At 43.9% G+C, this 20,042-nt stretch overlaps 1 protein-coding gene across 4 annotated transcripts in view; it reads left to right on the top strand.

The window, feature by feature from the left end:
• Positions 1 to 20,042, top strand: part of ZBTB16 (zinc finger and BTB domain containing 16) — a 175,749-nt gene that overhangs the window by 139,769 nt on the left and 15,938 nt on the right. For all 4 annotated transcript variants that reach the window (XM_073320756.1, XM_073320753.1, XM_073320755.1 and 1 more), the window contains one exon: positions 19,724 to 19,894. In XM_073320756.1, the coding sequence (XP_073176857.1) occupies positions 19,724 to 19,894 (171 nt within the window). The remainder of the gene's footprint in view (positions 1 to 19,723; positions 19,895 to 20,042) is intronic.

The raw sequence follows: 20,042 nt of genomic DNA, 5'->3' as shown, positions 1-20,042 counted from the left end.
GTTATCTAGATGTACTGTGCTTTCAGAAAAAAGAAAAGGAGGACTTGTGGCACCTTAGAGACTAACAAATTTATTTGAGCGTAAGCTTTTGTGAGCTACCATCCTATGAAGTGAGCTGTAGCTCACGAAAGCTCATGCTCAAATAAATTGGTTAGTCTCTAAGGTGGCACAAGTCCTCCTTTTCTTTTTGCGAATACAGACTAACACGGCTGCTACTCCGAAACCCATGCTTTCAGAAAATCCCAAGATGGCCAATACAGCAGGTGCATGTGTGCACACAAGATTTGCATGCTTTTGTGCTGTTAGACATGTGTGTACAGCTCCAAGTGCAGTTGGCGTTTGCTCGACAAGCATTTCTGAGGGCAAAGTCTGACCTGCAGTGGTTCTTCTATTGAGTGGAAGGAGTTCTTACAAACAACCCCTTTGGGCTTGAAGAGTGACCATGCTTATGTAGTAACAGCCTTCAGCTTTGGGCATTGAAATCCATCTCTGTAACATTTGTATCCCTTGGGCCGTCTTTTACAAGCTATTGTCTTCAAAAGCAGGCAGCGCTATACGTGGTAACAACAGACGCGGATTAATGCTTGTCTGGAATAACGTTTTTGAACCAAATCCCTGTTTTCGTTCGCAAATAGAAATTGCAGCTCATTTCTATACTAACATCTTGTGTCCTAGCCTAGCTCACGAGGCTGCTAAACACATGCACCCTGTCCTTATTTGAAATTTAATTTTTTCCCCAAAAATTATATCCGTAAATTAACACTTGCAGTATGAACCCGTACCCTCCTTAGTGATTTTTAACCTCGAATCTAGCTGCTTCAGTGATTGACACAAAGCCATTCTATAAATAAAGTCTTTTTCTTTTTCTCATAAAGACTTTGTGGTTCAGTTTGCCTTCAAGGTCAAGATCAGACCTTTCTAAATAAACACATATCAAAGGATCATTAGCAAAGCAGCACTGTTAAATTGAGATATTAACTTCTGTCAACTGCGCGTTTCTTTTTTGTTCTGTAACTCATGACTGCAGTGGGTTTTTATTATTTTGGCCCTAGGCGGTAGCATCTGGCTTCTGTAGAGACTGTAAAAATTAAAAAGCAACACAAATCATTGTGAGAGAAAAGCAGTAAATTCAATGATAAGAATTTAAAATTAAAATGTTTCAGTGCTTTTATATTCTGCAAAACATGAAATGAATGAGTTCTGTGCCTGTTGCAATAAAGCTACCGCTGCTAATAGTCACTTGATTTTTCTCCCGCTCTCTTGTAATAATTCTTCCCCGAGCAATTACCGAAAAGTGTAATAAAATAGAAGTAAACTGATGATGATGATGATGATGATGAAGGGCAGCAGAGGGGCGCAGAGCTACTTGCAGTAGTGACTTTCTAATGCGTGTCAGATGAACAAAGGATTTAAAATTGGAGACGCTCTGTCCGGAAGGGACAATCAAGTTTTTTGAAACCATAAAACTATATGCAGCCACCTATTTGGATCTGGCTATTTTTGCAAGCACTTGCGACTCCATTTGTCCTGTTCAAAAGCAAGCAGAGCAGTGATTACCAACACAAGACACCCCCTCCCATCTACCCCCCCCCACGTAATAAAGGAAGCAAGGCATTTTTTAACACCCAAGTTCAGCAGTGTGGTGCGACTGAGAATAGGGGTAAAATATCTCCTCTGGGGTGGGTGTTGCTTCCCTGCAGTATAAGAAGGTGGAAGGACGGACAGCAGCTGCTTGGGCCCCATACACAGGTTGTGTGAGAAGGAATATTTTGCTGGGAATCTTGAAGCCAGACTTTGAGGTGGAGGGTGGGAGGGAAGCCACATATGTCATTTTTATGCAGCCTGTCGTTTTTGACTACTGCACCAACATGCACTGAGGCTCAGGGCCTTTTGTCTCCTGTGAACTTCGCCAACCAAAGGAGAGGTGAGAAACGGATCCGGTCATTTTGCCTCACTAAAAGAGAATGAGAGAAAGTGTGAAGATTAGGGACTGAGAGGTCGAGTGAAGAGGGTGTGACTAATGTGCCCGGTCATTCAGATATGGGACCACATTGTTCCCAATGTCCAGATGGTCCTTGGAATTAATCAGCTCAGGCATAAGCAAACTTCCAGTACAAGAATGTTTGTTCAACTGCTTGCCTAGTATAACATAATGACATAACCAAGTACCCACCCTTGAATAATAGCCATTCAGATTCCAAAATATATGCTGTAAAGTCTTCTAACAAAGACATCATTCCCCGCCCCCCACCCCACTTTCTGTGCTGAGAGCCTTGAGATTTGAGAATGGATTTTGTCCCCCACATAGACTCTAAGGTGCTCATGTCTACCAACTGTCCTGTTTTATCCTGGTTGTATCTCTGTCTGACCCACCCATTTCAGCCTTCAAGTGGGGGCCGTACCTTGTCTGCAGCGAGGGCATCTGGTTATAGCTTCACAGATCTGCAGCCATGGAGAGGGGAAAGAGGAAGAGTTGGATGTCTCCTTATCCTGCTCTCTCCTTACTCCATGTTGTAGAAACAGAAAATTCCGATTAAAAATAAATCAGAGACTCTGTTATGTGCATGTACAGCACAATGGGGGCCTGAAACCTCCTGGGCCTCATAGTACTACAGCCAAGTCATAATATTATGGCATCTAGTCTCCCTACTTCCAGACAATGCCAGGTCATTGAGAGAAGGCTTCCACCTTGGCCTTATGAAAGGAGACTCTCTTCTTCCGCTGATGAGAAGCTATCCTAATATTCAACCAAAATTTCCCTTTTCCCCCATTCCTGCCTCTCCGGAGAGCACCATGGCTGCAGCATTCACAGTGCTGGCCAGCCAAAGACACAAGAACCCTGATATCGTTCTTGAATACAAGTCTCTCAAGTGGCATCTTTGCTGGTTTCTAGTGGAGGTTGTTTCTACCAAGAACTAGTCAAAACATGGGTGGGAGGAGAAAAAAGAATTTCACCCTAAAAAAAAAAAAATCAAATCAAAGGAATTCTCCCCTCCCCATTTTTCATTATCAAAATTTTGACCGTTTTCCAGCCATCTCTGCTCGTAATATTTGTGTAGGGAAGTTACACATAATTTGGGTGAAAAAAGACAAGGCAACATGGCAGTTACTGTTTGAAGCTACTTTCCATTACAGAGAAGGGCTCTCTTCCCCCAGTAGCTACAGCATTACACAGGCACGAAAGGAAGGAAAATCAGCAGCTGAATAGGAGATGGCTTGTGCTGCTTTTTAAGAATTAATTTTCTGTAGTCCGTTAAACTTAGGAGGAAAGTTGTGGTATCTCTGAGTAAATAATAATAATCAAGCAAATGCCCCCTTGAGAGAATTTCCCTTCTATAAAGATGTTAATTAGTACGAAAGCTCAGTCCTTGAATCCAGAGGCAGGCTTTGAAACTGGTTTTGGATGAATGGTGATTCTAACATACAAGGAAGTGTATCTTTGGTGGTTTATTGTGTGTTCGTTTCCCATCTCCTTGAACATATTTTTTTGTTTGGTTGGGTTCCCCCCTCTGGGGAAATTAGATGTGTCCCTGCTTGGTCACATATATACATTTCTCTGGGCAAAATTCCATTTTCACTGATGACCAAGACCAAAATATGTCTGCAAAGAGAAAACTGAAGGATGTTTTTTCTAGTCCCGGCACACTCCATTGAAATGTGGATTCCATCTCTGGCTCTGCTGCACGCTCATACTCTGGCCTTCATCCAGTCACTTTGAGCTCTCTCTGCTTCAGTTTCCTATTCTGCGAATGGTGATAGTGCCCAACAGAATCAATTGCGTTGGAAGGCTGGACTCACTGTTTGTAAAGCATTTTGCAATCCTTGGAGTCTAGGTGACTGAGAACTCAACATTGCATTACAATTACTTTTAGAAGTCCATAGTTCGATTCTGCATCTGTTAGACTGGAGTAAAGTAAGACATGACAAGAAATGCACTTGGATGGTTTGTCCAAATGTTAACACATACTACTACTTAGCATTTACGTCATGCTTTATAATATTCAAAGCATTGTGCAGACATCCTCACAAGGTCATAGATACGTATCATTTATCCTCATTTTATGGGTAGGGAAGCTGAGACAGAAAGGCTAAGTGGTGTGTCTATGATCCCCCAGCAAGTCAGTGGCTGAGTCAGGATTAGAACTCAGGAGCTCCTGACTCTCAACCAAACTAGGTATTTATCAGTCCTCTTGTGTGTCTGGGTGCTCTGTGTTGTTCTCTTACTCCATGTGCAGCACAATCCTGTGTTTTTCAGCAGCTCCATAACAGTGCTGTTGTGTTGCCTTTGAAAAATCCTTCCAATACAGTATCTTTTTTTAAAGAATGTGTTTTTAGCATTCCAGCACTGCTACAGTATTAACGGAAAACAGCAATCATCTCTCAATAGGGTCATTGTTTCATGCAAAAGTGTTGCACGGGAGTGACATGAGAGGGAGAATTTTAGAAGGATGGGTTTGCTGAGTGCTGGGATGACACGCTTTTTCTTTTTTTTAATAAAAGGGTTTTCAGAAAAACTGCAATTAGCGTAGGTCTCTCTCTCACGTTCCATACGGGCTCGCTTTGATGTTGCCAACTAATAGATGTCGTTCTTGTCTTTATCATAGCTCACAGAATCAGATACTGAAATCAGGTTAATCTTCTTAGCCTTAGCAACGCAGATCTACTAAAGTTCTGGGGCAAAGTACAGTCTTTCATATGATGCACGGGAGCCACTTTAAAGAGCCACTGACTGGGAATGAACATCCCATTAGACAGCCCAGGTAGTGTTTCAACAAACATACATCACATGGCAACGACTGGTTTTGCCATCTTTTGCTATATTGCTACTCTTTGTTGGATGTACACTTATTTCTCCTGTCATGGCAACATGGTAGAAAATGCACCATTGCGATGATGTTTTTAAAATGCCAAGGCCCTTTTTTATGGCTTTAACTCCGTGCTGGGGAAAGATGCAGATCGAGGGGTTGAATACCCACATGTTTTCCCTGGACCAATCGGAGCATAGGCGGCAGACAAACACCTCTCTCCCCGCTGCTTCAGGCATCTCTTGGAGGGTAACCTCTAGGAGTGGGAGTTGTTTCCAGTGCTCAGATCATCCTTGGCACCTTCCTCTGAAACTGCCAACAAGTGGGACATCGTCCAATGCGAATGGATTTCACTGATTAAGGCCCTGATTCAGCAAAGCGCTTCAGCAAGTGCTCAGTCCCTTTATTCTGATGGGATTTAAGACGTGTGTAAGTGCTTTCCTAAATATGGTCTACAATCATCTGCCCCTTAGCAACTGGGCTGCAACGCAGCAAATCGTTTCATCTTGAACACTGGAATGCAGTCAAATGGTAATGACGTAGGCCTGGTCTAGTGTCCACTGAAGTCAACAGGAAAAACTTCTCCTAACTTCAGCAGGCTTTGGATCAGGCCATTGTAGGCCAGCATCACACGGACAACCTAGAAATAAAAAGCTCACTACCAGTAGCCTACTAAGCAGCACAACTATTACAACATTGAAAAGTGATCATAAAAATGGGGGTTGGGGCAAGAACCAAGGATAAGCTTGGATGGTAGCAGAAGACCAGGAGAAACCTAAACTTAGGTCATTTTAAGACCTAAGAAAACCTGTTATGTAGACTCCTCAAGCAAAACATCTGTCTCTCAATAAGAATTCTCACCATCTATAAGCTGCTGCAGGTTCAGTTTGAAACAAGGGCTATTTTGTAGCTCAGTGGTTCCCAGACTATAGTCCGTGGACCACTGGTAGTCCATGGACATCTGGCTGAACACATGGTGCTGGCTCTTGCTACTTGTTTCCAGCTGTTGCATTGCATTAAGACGGCTAAAAATGCATTTACTTTCCTAATATCTCTTTTCTGTGTAAGCAACCACTGGGATGTCGTGCAATCGCAAATAGTAGCGGAGTTGTCCATGAGATGCTTTCTATAAAGAAGTAGTCCACATGAAAATAAATTAATTAAAAGGTTCTGAAATCTAACATTGCAAGAACCAGGCATCTTGTCTGTTTTCTTATCAGGATTATATTGGAACCTTTATCTTCTGTGCCTACGATAGTGAGTACATATTTGGCATTTCTGTTATACATACAAACTGAATGAAGATTGAAACTTGTTGTACAAGGCTTCTGACCCGGGGGGGGGGGGAGGGTGTGTGTGTATGTGTGTGTGTATATATATGTAGTTATGATTTAATCAGTTTAACTATGTTTAGGTTATTAGTGTGGCAGGAAAAAGTTAACCTCTGTGTACAAGAGGTGGCATAGTGTGGTGGTAGAACACAGGACTAGGACGCAGGAGCTGTGATTTCTATTCCAAATTCTACCAACAAAGTTGCTGTATGACCTTGGGCAAGTCACCTTGCCTCTTTGTGCCTCAGTTTTCCCATCTGTAAAATGGGGCAAATGATATTTACAGAAGATGGGTAAAATGCTTTGAGGTTTTTTGGTGAGTGCCATGTACATAACATCTTGGTAACTTTGTCTCAAACTGCTTTGAGCTTTTTTTAAATATCACTGTTCAAACAGTATGCCCCTAGCATAGGCCAGAATCTCCTTTTCTTTGTGTAGAACCCTCAGAACATGTTGTACAGCCAAAGAAGTGTTTAAAGGTATACAGTCTAGTGGCTGAGTAGCAGTCCCACCCATGACTTTGTATGGATTTCAGTGCCACTCATGCTTACTGTGTATTATTGGGCTTAGTGTCCTTTGTTTTTAAATGTTGATACCGTAGAATCTTTCTGGTTTTTCATCCTAGTAAATTGCTGATTAAGGATCTCTGATGCTATATAGTGATTTGCTGAAGTTTGGGACAGGCAGAGTTATTAAAAAGATGAACAGCCAGTTTAATAATAATAATAATTAAAAAAAAGGAAACACTAGGCAACTAGTATAGATAAAAACTAGTAATATTAATTTAGACTTGAAGTTGCATGCAGAGGACAATTCAGAGTTAAATGGCCTGTAATTTGCCCTAGGAAACTTGTGAGGCTTTGCAGTAGAATATGATGACTACAGCTGCAGGACCTGGGTATGGCAGGAGCAGGCTTGGGTTGGGGGGAGCGATAATATCAGAAGCTGCAGGGAGAGTGAGAAGCGCAGTCAGACTCCTAAGCTTATAGCGCAGAACAAATAAAGGTGGGAAATACCCCAGCAAATTAACAATGGCAGTTGGAGAATATCTGGGCTGAATATGATTCTTCTGCATTTTAGGCTCTTCTTGCTTCCCCCTATTCCCTGTGGAATAAATTAAAAATGGGCCTGTCCTCTTAATAGCTCTAATTGAAGTTCAAGCCCTGGGAAGGCTAAACTGCATCGGGCTATCCAAAGCACAGCACAATATCCCCGAGCTGTTTGCACCCTTCACGCTGCAGACTTGGGAGCTTCCTGCTGCTTGGGAGACCAGGGAAGTTAAGGCGATTTGGGGTTTGTGAACCTGAAAGCAAGGAGGCCCCTTCAAAGAGAGGCTGAGCCTTGTTTTTTCTGCGGAATGGGAGAGAATACATGTGCTGTCCTCTGGCCCCTACAGTAGTGCCAGGGCTATGGAGTGAAACCCATTTAAAAATGTAAGAATGAATATTTGATAAGGAGATAAAAGCTGTTCAATGATTAAAGACCCACACATTGTATAGCTAGAGACGTTTACCCTGCTCTTCAAGGGGCCAGCTCAGCAGGCATCAGGTTTTCTCTTGCTATAGGGTATACTTAATCTCAGAGTGGTCTAATGTAGGGAGCACCTCCTTGTTTATTCCTGACTTCGGCTCAGCCTGGGAGACAACATTCTTTGCTGTGTTCATAGTAACGTTTTCTTCCTACATCCCTCCCCCTAAAGATAGGTACCTGATCAGCAAGGAGACTCCATGCAGCCTCAAAATCCAATCTAATCTGCCTCCCCACCCATAAAATGCTCATTTTTCCCAGTAGGGTTCATGCCACCATTTCACTTCTCTGCTCTTAGGCAAGTGTGTAAATTTCACATCCCTTCCCCTCATGTGCCCATTTCTTGCATGGTCTGCTGGGTGAAGCACTAGGCATAGTCACGGGTTGTACTGAGTCAGCCGGATTGCACGAGAGAATGGCAATGCAACTGTGGTGTTGATGGAAGCTTGGCAGAGATCCTAGAGAGATGATATCCCTTCCCATAACACGCTCAGAACCATTGGTTATTCCCACCCCTCCTCTCCCATCCAATTCCTTTCGCAATTGGAATAGCTGAAGTTGGCCATTTTGATCACTTTAAACCATGCAGTTAGGAAAACCCAATGAGGGTCCGAAGTACTGTGGCAGATCCAGCCATTCCGACATGGTAATGATACACGCTTCATCTGGCCGTGCTGTTGGTATCAGCTGTGTTCCCCGTATCAATTTAAAACCCCATGTCAGGCGAATGGAGAAGGAGGGTCAGAATTGGGGTAAGGGAGCTACAATAGATGGGGTGAGGAAAAAGAGACACGTACGGGGTGGAGGGGGACTTGAAGTCAAATGTCTCAAAGTCAGATCCCTTTTTAGTATGAATTTGCTGTATCTCATTCTGAGCACTAATTCCAATTTAATTGCAAGTGGCCTGAAGCCTCTTCAATAGGAGTAACAAATGGTTTGATTTTGTAAACTTCATCAGACTGCATTTTAAATGCGACACACTAGCCCGGCTCGAATGCCAATGAAGCACTGAAGTAGCTCTCTGTTTACTAATTATCCGTTTTTACTTCATGCCACGCTGACTGGCTTGTCTGATTAAATCGGATTTGTGGGATAGAGAACAGCTAGCAGAGTTTTCTCTATAGTAAACGAGATTGAAACTATGGACCGCCTGGCTGCACACTGTAAATTATATTTCCTTTTAAAGGGGACGTGTCTCTTTTACTTCTTTGACGTACCTCCTGCATATTAAACTTTACGGTACAGAAATGTACATGTCTCCTGGTTGTTGTTGTTGTTGTTTTTTTTTTTTTTTAATCCTGCATCCTCCCGTATGCTTGTATCCAAACAAATCTTATTTTTATTCCATTCTCTGCAGACTCCGGGGGAGAGTGGGGAAGATTACTAGTTTTCACTAACCTCGTAAAAAATTGAACGTTCTTCACCAGGATTCTGAAAAGGGAGAAATATTCTGAAGTGTATTTAAAAAATACCTAGTTTGTCTTTAAATCTCTGGTGATGGGTAAGTGAAAAATACTGCTTTTGGGAGAGTAAAGAATAGCTTTAACCCTACACCTCACAAATCTCTCCACGTACAGCCACTAGTTTAAAGTTTTTTCCTCCCTTTAATATGTATCAATCCAGTTAAAAATCAGCTTTCAAATCATCTGTTATTTAAGAGTCTTGCACATATCGGATACCTCTCTCTTCCAAACAGTTTGTTGCATCCAAAATCTAATCTAAATGGCAGGCTATAGCTTGTCTTTGAAGTCTTCATCACTTACACACACTGTATTAATTGTTTACTACTGCAAGCTTTGAGAAAACAGCGCATAGTCTCTCTCTCTCGCTCTCTCAGAAAAAAAAAAGAGAAGGTGGCTATTGAATGTAGTGTAATAGGGCTATGCTTAAATCTCTACTGTTGCTAAGACTTTAATTCCACAAGCTTGACCTATTCTGCCCTCTCTCTTGGTATCTATCTTTGTGCCTAGAGCTTTTTATATTTTAATTTGCTTTTGAATGTCCTACAAAATTAATGGTATACTTTTTGCCATTGTGCAGCGTACAGTACAGGAAAGGCCCCTTGGTGTTCTCTGATAGCACCGTTACCGTGGAAATGAATGGCCACTATACTTTCTGTTCCATATTCTCTCTTTTTAATTGTTGACAGTAAAAAGCATTTAAATGCTGCTTAATTTGTAATCATCTTCCTGGAAAAAAGGAGAGAAGCACCATTAATGTCAGTGAAATGAATAAATTCGTCTCCCTCGTTTTTTCGGATGTGTCTGTGTGGTGGTGGGTTATTTATCTGGGAGTGATTTTTCTTTCAACGCTGGAGCGTTCAAATGTCTAAGTGGCTTGGAAACAATAGCACCGCATTTTGTTGGAGATTTTGGTTTTATTTGCGTTTGAAGTCGTCCTGGACGAGGGGGTCGGGGAGAACACCACCAGCAGTCCATCTGGGGTCCGAAAAGGAAGTATAAAATTCAGCTTGGAATTCCAGCATTCTCTGTCCTCGTGCACTGGCTCAGTCCTCAATGGTCCTTGTTTTACCCTTGAGGGAGTACTGCTGAGCCAGTCTTTATCTTGTGTATATTAGCACTGGCAACTTAGGTGCATCAGTTGCGTTTTGGTTCCTAACTCCTGTTGTCCTCTAGCTTCCTAACAGCGACCGTCAGAGACTTCAGTGTAGTTTATGGGCATAGGTGCTTTTTAAATAACTTGGCTGTTTGTCGGTGATTTGTTTTCCTCCCTCCTTAGCCTTTTGGGGTTTGTTTCTTGTGCTGCTCAGCAAGTTCACTGTCTGTCTGTGGCCACATGTTCCAGTCATCAGGGCCAAATTTTCAAATGAGCTCAGCTCCCAGTTAAGCAGCAAAGCAAGTGGCTTGATTTTTTTCCAGAGAGTGCAGCACGTTGCATCCTGAGCTCTTCCTGAAATCTGGTCATAAGCGCCAAGGTGGGAGCTGCTGAGTGATGAGCACTCCTGAAAATCTGGCCCTTATTTAGGTCTCTGAGCTGTCTTGGAAATTTGGCCCAAATGCCAAGCACTGGTACATGTGGCCGTATCTGGAGTTGGGCCCTGGCCGTGACCTGTAGGAGTGCTGGGTGGGTTCCAGCGCTGTGTGCCATCTTCATGTCTTGTTCACAAGGGCACGGCAGCTTATTGCTAAGATTGGTCTCGGCCTCGTGAATAAAGTTACGCCACCTTGCTGGGTGCCTGGTGAGGGGACTGGAGCTGGCAGTCTCTGTGGCTTGGAAGTCTAGACATATCCCCTTGGCAATTGCCATCAGTTGGGTCAAGACCCTGTGTCACCTCTGCACAGCTTTACTGACAGAAAGCTTGTTATTTCTTGGAGGGATGCCAACTAGCCTCTACTCATCCATATACACGCTCCCTCTCTCTCCTGAGCATCTGCCAGTGATGGGCAGGGATGGAGGGAGAGGAAGCTATTTATTTCTATCGAAGTCACACGACTAGCTGTGCCCCTTTTGTGTCACTATGATCTCTGCTCCTTCTACCACATAACCCCGACGCCTGAGGCCCTTTCTCCAATCTATCAGGCCTCCACCCACTTATTTCATGAGGCCTGTAAAATGTGGTTCTCTCCCTTCAAATTGTTGTCAACCCAACAGGCAAAGTCCTCAGGGAGAATGGCGGGTGGGGAGGAGGGGGCGGGGAGGGCAGGGGAATGAAAGAGTCTAAAAATCATTCCAAGTGCAGGAGGAACCCTGGGTTGGAAGATGTGTAAGCCATTACTGCATCATCACTTGCTTTTGTTCTGTCCCATCCCTCATCCTTTGTCTCTGTGGATTGTAAATTCCTTGCATCAGAGGCCTCGTCAGCCTTGTCTAAAGCCCTTCGCGCACTGCCGATGCTATGGAAATAATACCAAGGAAGAAATGTGGAGCTTGGTGTATCTAGGCTCATTAGGGGGAACCAGGAAGGAAGACTGGAACTCTGGAGATCTGGGTGCAATTTCTGCTCTTCCACAGACTGAGACATGCCTTTGCGCAGTGAGTTTGCCTCTCCATGCCTCACCTATACAATGGGAATAACAACACTTCCTTTCTCCCACCCTTTGTCTTATGTGTTGAGTATGCTGTAAACTACTTGGGGCAAGGACTCTCTCTCAATATGTGTATGTACAGCTCCAAGCACAGTGGGGCCCTGATCTCTGCCGAGGCTTCCAGCCCTGCTGTAATACAGAAGTATAATGCTGATCACCCCTAAAGTGAAGGCTTTTGCACCATAAGTAAATGATCAGATCAGATGGCCCAAGCCTTGAAGCTCAGACGCTGATCCAAATGTCAGGTGGGTTTGAGATGATGCAGCAATGTATTTACAGGAGGCTGTATTTTTGCCAGCTCCTCATTCACTAATCCTGCGTAGACATCCTCCTGATTTACTGATCATTCAACAAACTTTCTTTCATATTAAAAAAACCCCTTCATTTTAGAAATGTTTGCCAAGTGATAGCGGAAAGTGCCCCGCAGAGCCACACAAGCCCCCTTGTGTATTGCACTGTCCTTAACCATTTGAAAATGGGTTTCAATTCTGCCTCAGGACTGAAAACAAGTTGTTTTTTTTCCCCCTGCTCTAGACATGGCCTGCATCCTGCCTGTTAGAATTATATTCAGTAGGTCTGGACAGGACCTCCTGGGTCTTCTCTTGTGTCCCTCTGCTTTAGTGCTGGATTGTCTTCTGCACTTAAACCCTTTGGATGTGTCATAGCTAGCCGTGTCTTCAGACCTCTAGCAATGAGGAGCCTCCTTGACCTCTCTCTGCAAACTATTCCATTGCCTAAATGACCTCCTAGTTAGAAACATTTCTTCTTTCCTAATGCTTAACTTAAAATTCTCCCTACTTCTGTTTTCAGGCTGCTCTGCTCCTAATTTATAGTCTCCTTTCACTGTTTTCATGAATGCCTCCCCCAACTTCAGTATTCTTAAAAGGCAGCAGGGAAGTTACTGTTAACTTTTAAGCTTCGCAATAGGGGTGGAGGAGTTTAGAGGTGGAAGGGGGTGTAGTTTAAAACTATCTTTTGCAGGCGCTGTCTCTTTCCAGAAAGTTATCCCTCCACCAGCATGTAAGGAACCTCCTTTGATCATCCAGTCCACACGGTCCCGCACGCTGGGAGTTCTGTGCCTTGCAGGTGCCACGCGTGTGTGTGTGTTTGCATGCGCGTCGGTCTCCTTTCCCCCGAATATAAATTAATTTTAATTCACGTGCTTAATGATGGACATCAGGTACACTTGGAATGTGGGTGCATTTCCCCTTTAACAAGCCATGTGTTGTGAAGCAATGTACCCTTTAGGTGTAAACAACCTCCCTGATTTTGTGGGTGCGTCCTTGAGCGTACGCAGTTCTGAGTGGGTTTTTTTCCCCTTGCTTCCAAAAGGCAGCTCATCTCTAACACTCTTGTTGTTGAAGTTAGTCCAATTTTTCAATCGGGGGCCAATTAGTTTCACAAATGAGGGTCCTGTGGTGCCATCGAGGATTTGTTACGGGCCTGCGCACTGGCCTGCCTGCTTTGTCCTTCCTTCCACCCCTGCTGGAGACCATTGTTCTCTCCCTCAGCGGGTGCTGCTTATTGCAGATTTATATGGGCAGGCGTCCTGCCGGCTCAGGGCCTCCACTCCACAGCTGGCTGTGGTACTTAAGGCCTCAGACCCAGTGACCTCTGACCCGATCCTGCTGTCATTTTGAAAGTTACAGACCAGAAGGCTGCATACCTCTCGGGATTTACTTTGCACGACCCATTTTGTTTTGGTTTTTTTGGACACTTCGGAGAGTTTTGTCAGCAGCCCAATTGGTATTCCCCCCCTAACCCCCCCCCTTACCCCGGGAAAAAAGCAACAGAGAGGGTGAGATGGCCTTTGCTTACTGATGGGGGGTAGAACGGTTGCGTCGCTTTGTGCGTGTTAATTCTTTGCTTCATAAATTCTTCCCTCATTGGATTCAAAACGAAGCCTTTGCCTGCCTTGCATACACTCCGTCAAAGGCAGAATAACTGAGACTTTAATACACACAAACACACGTGCCACCTTGTAACTTGAGCTTGTGGCAGAGATCCAAAAAGGCACACTGTCATATCAGTCCTTTGTGCTGAAAATACTTACAATGTCCAAATGTTCCAAGAACGTTTCATTCATGCTTTTGTTTGTTTTCGCCTCTGCTTCCAAAGTCCTTTCTCTGGAACGTTTTTTCCCCCCTCCTCCCTTGAAGTGATTGACAAAATTAGTAAATCTATTCATGTTACTTTTATTGTACAAGTACCAATAAATCCCACATGTAGCGGGGCACACACCTTAATGAGCTAGCAAGCTGACAAATTTGTTTACTGTAGCTGGAGGTGCTATATAATGAAATGCACTTGTCTGCTCGCTGCAGAACAAATACAGGAGGCAGCCGTGGTGAGCTTGTCTTCCTTGGAACGTGCTGATGGAAGTTTGGCATATTCATTTGCATTTAGAGTTTTAAAATGTAATCATTCTGTTTGCACTTAGTTTCATCTATAATAGAGGGAGCCTTTTTCCTGAGAATTCACTGGTCTCCTGACTAATGAATATGGGAGCATATCATACCTTCTCCTTGCCCAAGTTTACATTAAAGATTATACAGCTGTAAGGTTCTTTGAAGACTTTTAACCTTAGAAAGAAAAGGCCATCTCTAACAAGCTTGCATTAAGAAAGGAACTTAGTGTTGGTATGGAGAGCTTACCAAATTTGTATAGTGTGCATTAGAGAGAGACTATTTGGTATTAATGCATGGCAGAAAACCACTGAAATGTGTCAATGTCCTGCTGCAGTTCATTTGGAGTGGCTGAAAAGGGGGAAAGGACAGAATTCATCAAGGTGCTAAATCAGAAGTTAAGGGCAATATTGTCACATATAGATGATAGGAAGGGGAACTGTATGTCCACAATCCTCCCTTGACTGCTTTTACATCCTCTTAAGATGCAGACAGAAACCTGTCTCCCTGCGAGTCAGCGTGCACCTGTATATCATATCCAGCCCATCCTTGAACGAAAATGGTGACTGTTATTGACGAATGCGGTGACGACTCGTTATTTATGAGGATTATATCCTATGAACATGAATGCAGGCTCTCAGAGGGGACCTATTTTGCTGACAAATAGGAGAGCCAGCCCTACGGTAGAGAGTTCGGATAGGACACCAGCTATGATTGGAAAGTCAGTCATGTAGCCACGATCTTACGATTATTCAGTGGTCTGCCGACACCTTCTGTGGTTCTCTAATGCCCATGCTAACTGCTGTACTGTTACCAAAAAAGACACTGTATATTTAGAGCCTCTGCTCCTTTGATTAGGGAAACGCTTATAGCTCAAGATAATAAGAGCCTTGTGTTGGAAAAGGTGCTGCACCTGAAATCTTCTCCAGCTGTGTTCAGCTCTCTCGCGCTGTCTGTTGCTTCCCTTCAAGATCTAATTTGTATGGAAGCGGCACAGGTATAAACATAGCGATTTTGTTGTGATTCATGATCCAGAACGTCACCCGGGTGCAGTGAAATCTCCTCTGCCTTTTTGACAGCCCCCTGGCTTCACCTCAAACTAAACATCGTTCTTTTTTTTATTTTAAGTATTTTCTGTGGGTGAATTTAGTGCCTTCCTCTGGTGAGAATCTGAGGCTACACAGAGCACAGGCAAGCACTGTTAAAGAGTCCCAGGTCTCTCTTGGAGCAGTGGCAGTGGGATACAGGAAGGGGGTGGGCATTGTGACAAGCTCAATGGATAACAAGTAGGACTCCCTTCCTTCAATATTTTTCCCCCTGGAGATCAGAGGCAGGAGGCATGTTCCAGAAAGAGAGGTCCCCATGTCCTGAGGCCTGGCAATGCAGTGTGCACACATGCACCTTCCCCTGTGCAAAATTACATTTCACGTTGGGGAGTAATTGCCTGAATTTAACCCACCACAGCAAAGGATTTCTGGGTTAAGGTTTCCTTGCATAATATGATAGGAAAAGCGTTAAGAAAGTAATCACATATACTCTAGGGAACAATGCTTTTGCAACCAAGGGGGACACTAGATGACCTAACAAGAATTATAGACCAAAAAATACTTAAGATTTAAATATAAGGGATGAAATCCTGACCCTATTATTTTCAATAGAAACTTTGTCATTAGCTTCAGTGGGACCAGGATTTCTCCCAGGGTGCTGAAAATCAACCACTAGTAGGAGACCCCAGAAATTTCTGAGTACAACCAAGGGAGTTGATAGTACAACGCACGGTAAAAAGTACAGCTTTAACCTGGGCATCCTTTAATTCCATGTATTTGCTTTGTGCTCAAGGGGGAAACTGAGGATAAACAAGCACCAAAATGTTAACAGCTAAATTTATGTCCCTACAGTTCCTTCTGCCTGTCATCCTGTAGTTTGATTTTTAAAAATCCATTAGATTTAAGCATAATTTCCTTAAGTGAGCACAGGATGACTTCTCTTTAATGAAATCACAACTTTCCACCAGTAATTAGCATTTCTGTTGCCTTCACTGCCATTCAAGTCAAGCTTAGAGACCTGTACAGTGCGTTCCTTCTCTTGCCGGGGGCCACTGATAAAATTCTATATTGTTGTCAGTGATATAACTGGTAAGTTTTCATTTACTTCAGATGGTTTTTTTAAATAACTAACTGATGGCAGTGTCTGGTTAGAACAAGGAACAGGAGACAGAGCTCCTAGATTCTGGTCCTGGCTCTGGGAGGGGGAGTGTTCCCTAGAGATGAGAGAAAAGGACTAGCATTCAGAACTTGCTATTTATGGGCCAATTACTCACATCTTGACTGTCGTCATATGGGAACATCCGGGTCTCAAGTTTCCCCATTTGCAAAATAAGTGTTCCTGCCACCCTCACAGAGGTGTGGCCTATTTAACATTAGCAAAGTACTTGGCGATCCACAGGTGAAAGGTACTGAAATATGCATGGTGCAGTCTGATTTATCATTAATATTATCCCAATGTTACAAACCAGGACGGCTGTCCGGTGTCTGTTTCACAATGCGTTAGTCACTGCTGCCCTCATTCCTAGGCCAGCAGTTCTAGTTACTACCTACCGTGGTTTCCTCAGAGAGATTGGAGACCTGACTCTTGACACCCACAGACAACCCTTCACACTCAGGTGGGCTGCTCTCTGAGCAGTCTGTCAAGGACAACAGCTCCTGTCCTTGCAGTGGCGCATCCTGCTTTGTCTTTTCAGACATCCTGCTTTCTCGGACCTCCCCTGCCAGCATTCCCTCTAAGCATGCAGAGCCAGCCCTGTCTGATGCCTGGCATGGAAACCTGCTGCTTTGTTCCTATCTCGATTGCCTCTACCCAGCCATCTGTACCAGCAGTCGGAACAGATTTGCTGCTTTGGCACAGGCATGCTCTAGTATATTGACCCGCCCTGCAAGTTAACTTTTTAACAGGCAGCAGTGGTGGCTTTTTTGCCCGAGAAGGCTTGCCTGGCGCTACTTGCCTTGCAACAATATTCCTGCAGAGTTAATTTCTGGCACATACAATACGGAAAATTTGCTTTTTTATTTTTTAAGGGCAATGCACATTCAGTGGTTACCTTGCACATCTTGCTGCTGCTAATGAATTGCTAATACAATTTTCTAGATAATTTTATTTCCATAGTCCCCACATTTTAATGTGTCTCCAAAAAGGTAGCATTTATTGGCTTAATCTCCCAGCATAATACAATTTGCACTGACTCTTAGGTTCTGAACAATCAGCTATGCATAAATGAAAAGAATTGTTTAATAACACAAAAGTCTTATATTTTTACTGGTGGTGTGTAAATATCTGGGGGGGGTTTCTTCTGTTGGTGCAGCCAACTTTATAATCGTGTGTGGTTCATAGGATTTAGTTTCTGTTTGTATTTCTCTTAAGCATCCCAAGTAATAATGGAGATGTTATTCTATTACATTCAACCCTCTAGTTTCTAGGGCAGAATTCTGAGCTACTCCCATTTGCAATGTCTCTAGGTCCCACTTACATCAGGGTTTAAGGGGACAGAGATACTCAGTGTCTCGAGAGAAGTTCCTGCTTAGATCTCTGAGGTGTATAGGCCTGGTGTTCAAAGCATGATTGTCGTCCGAGAGGGAATGCAGAAAACTATTAAAAATAGCTACTTTGTAGTTAGGGGGAAAGGAGGCATCTGAGTAGGGATATTGCCGAGCCTGTAGTTACAGGGCTGGGCTTTAGATGGAAGTCTTTCTAGCTGTATCCGGTGCACCATAAAACACCTGAGCTAGTTGCACCATTCCCCAAGCCTGTGTTTGTTCTACATGATGTGTGGTCCAGTGGATGGAACAGGAGTCCTGGGTTCTACTTCTGACTCTGCTGCTGCTGTGTGACCAAGGGCAAGTCATTTGCCCTCTCTCCTCCATCTATAAAATGAGGACACTTACACTGGCCCACCCTGTGAAAATCACTTTGCAATGTAAAAAAGTGCTATATACAGCACTATTTACATTTATCATCCAGAGGATATATTTCCATAAAAGGTTTCTGGTGACCATTTCAAGACTTGTTACATCAGGTCAGGAGGAAAGAATCTATGTTCCGCTAATGACTCTTCCAGAGGAGACCCTCAGAACAGTTCTGCCTGGACACTAAAGAGCTCATGCCATTCTTTGTCAGAATCCGAGCTTGCCATGGTGTCCTGATTTGGCCAACATTTCCCCTCCCCAGCTGCCTTACAGATAGCTGCATTTCATCAGGCTACTTATTCCTTTGTAGCATGTGAAGGTCTTGTCGAATTCTTTAGGATGAAGGATTTTATCTTCATGTAAAGATTTTATTATTAGTGTCAGATAAAGATGAACCAAAAGCACTTTTCTGTCTTGGTCCATGATCACCAATGAGGTGCTTTCAGAATCATAGACTCATAGAATATCAGGGTTGGAAGGGACCTCAGGAGGTCATCTAGTCCAACCCCTTGCTCAAAGCAGGACCAATTGCCAATTTTTTTTTGCCCCAGATCCCTAAATGGCTCCCTCAAGGATTGAACTCACAACCCTGGGTTTAGCAGGCCAATGCTCAAACCACTGAGCTATCCCTCCCCAAGTTAAGTGCTTTTTATCCCCCCCCCCCAATTACTTCTTGTGCTCCATATTCTAGATGCACGTTACAAAGTTATTTTCTTCCAATTTAAACTGATTCAATTTGAAAGCCATCATATATACATTCATAACCTTTATTTTTTAATTTGCTTCTCAGCCAGTTTAATCAGGTATGGGTACTGTGATAATACATTCTTGATACTGCATTATAGCTATCTTATAGTTGCCACGCTGTGTAGCTGTGCAGTTTGGTATCTGCTCAGATATGAAGGGATTGGAGTCTCTCCCTTTGTTTTTGGCCATACTGCTCAAGAAATAGAATGGAAATGTTGCCATGTATTATTCTGCAACCCAACAAAGGAAAACTCTTGCCATTTGCTTTACCATGTGTTACAAGTTTCCAGTGCCCGGTACAACTGTAGATGTCAAGTTTCCACTGAGTATGTGTCGGGGAAATAAAAATAGAGTTTCAAATTGACCTTTAACCTCTACATTTTTATTGGGGATTGGGTAGCTATGGGGAATGGGTATGCAATGGTTTCCATTTGAGAGTACTAAACCGACACCCCAGTTTTCTGTTAATCCACCCAAGCCGTTTCATCTGCTCTTTCAGAATGGGAGAGTTATTACAGGGAAATAAACAGAGCTGGCTTTGGCCGTCTAGGGGTAACGAGCTAATGTGCAATATGACTGGCAAGCGCTTCAAGTAGCATTGACCTGACGCAATCCGTGCCATCCTCTTTGGTTGTGCCGAAGTGCTTTTGAGTTGATGCTCTCTCACTAGTCTGTTTCAGTAGCTTGCTCAGGTCTGTCCCTTCCTATGACAGTTTCCTTGGGTTGAATGGTGCTGCGTTGGAGCGCATGTTGCCTGGACAGGGCAATCGCAAGTAAGAAAGAATGGCCAAAATGCTTCAGAGCAGTGGCCCTCTAGCCCAGCATCCTGTCCGCAGAAGCGGCAGCATGCCAGAGGAATCTGCGGCAAAGGTTGCTGATGAGAATTTCTGCCTTTCTCCCCAGGTACTGACATGGCCGTCTTCTGCCTGCTGTGCGGGAAGCGATTCCAGACGCAGACTGCCCTGCAGCAGCACATGGAAGTGCACGCGGGAGTGCGTAGCTACATCTGCAGCGAGTGCAACCGCACCTTCCCCAGCCATACCGCCCTCAAGCGGCACCTACGCTCACATACAGGTACGCTGTGGCGATGACGAGATCCCACTGGAACGCTCCAGGAGGTGGCTGCCTGCCCTTGCGAGGGGATAGGGAGCGGGCCTCAGTGCGAGCCCTGGGCCTCAAGACAGGGAGCCCTGTGTTCACAAGCCGTTGCACAGGGATCTGT

This window comes from Lepidochelys kempii, chromosome 22 (genome assembly GCF_965140265.1).
Source record: "Lepidochelys kempii isolate rLepKem1 chromosome 22, rLepKem1.hap2, whole genome shotgun sequence".
Taxonomy (NCBI): domain Eukaryota; kingdom Metazoa; phylum Chordata; order Testudines; family Cheloniidae; genus Lepidochelys; species Lepidochelys kempii.
The sequence above is the reverse complement of the archived record's forward strand: the minus strand, read 5'-3'. Positions and strand labels throughout refer to the sequence as shown.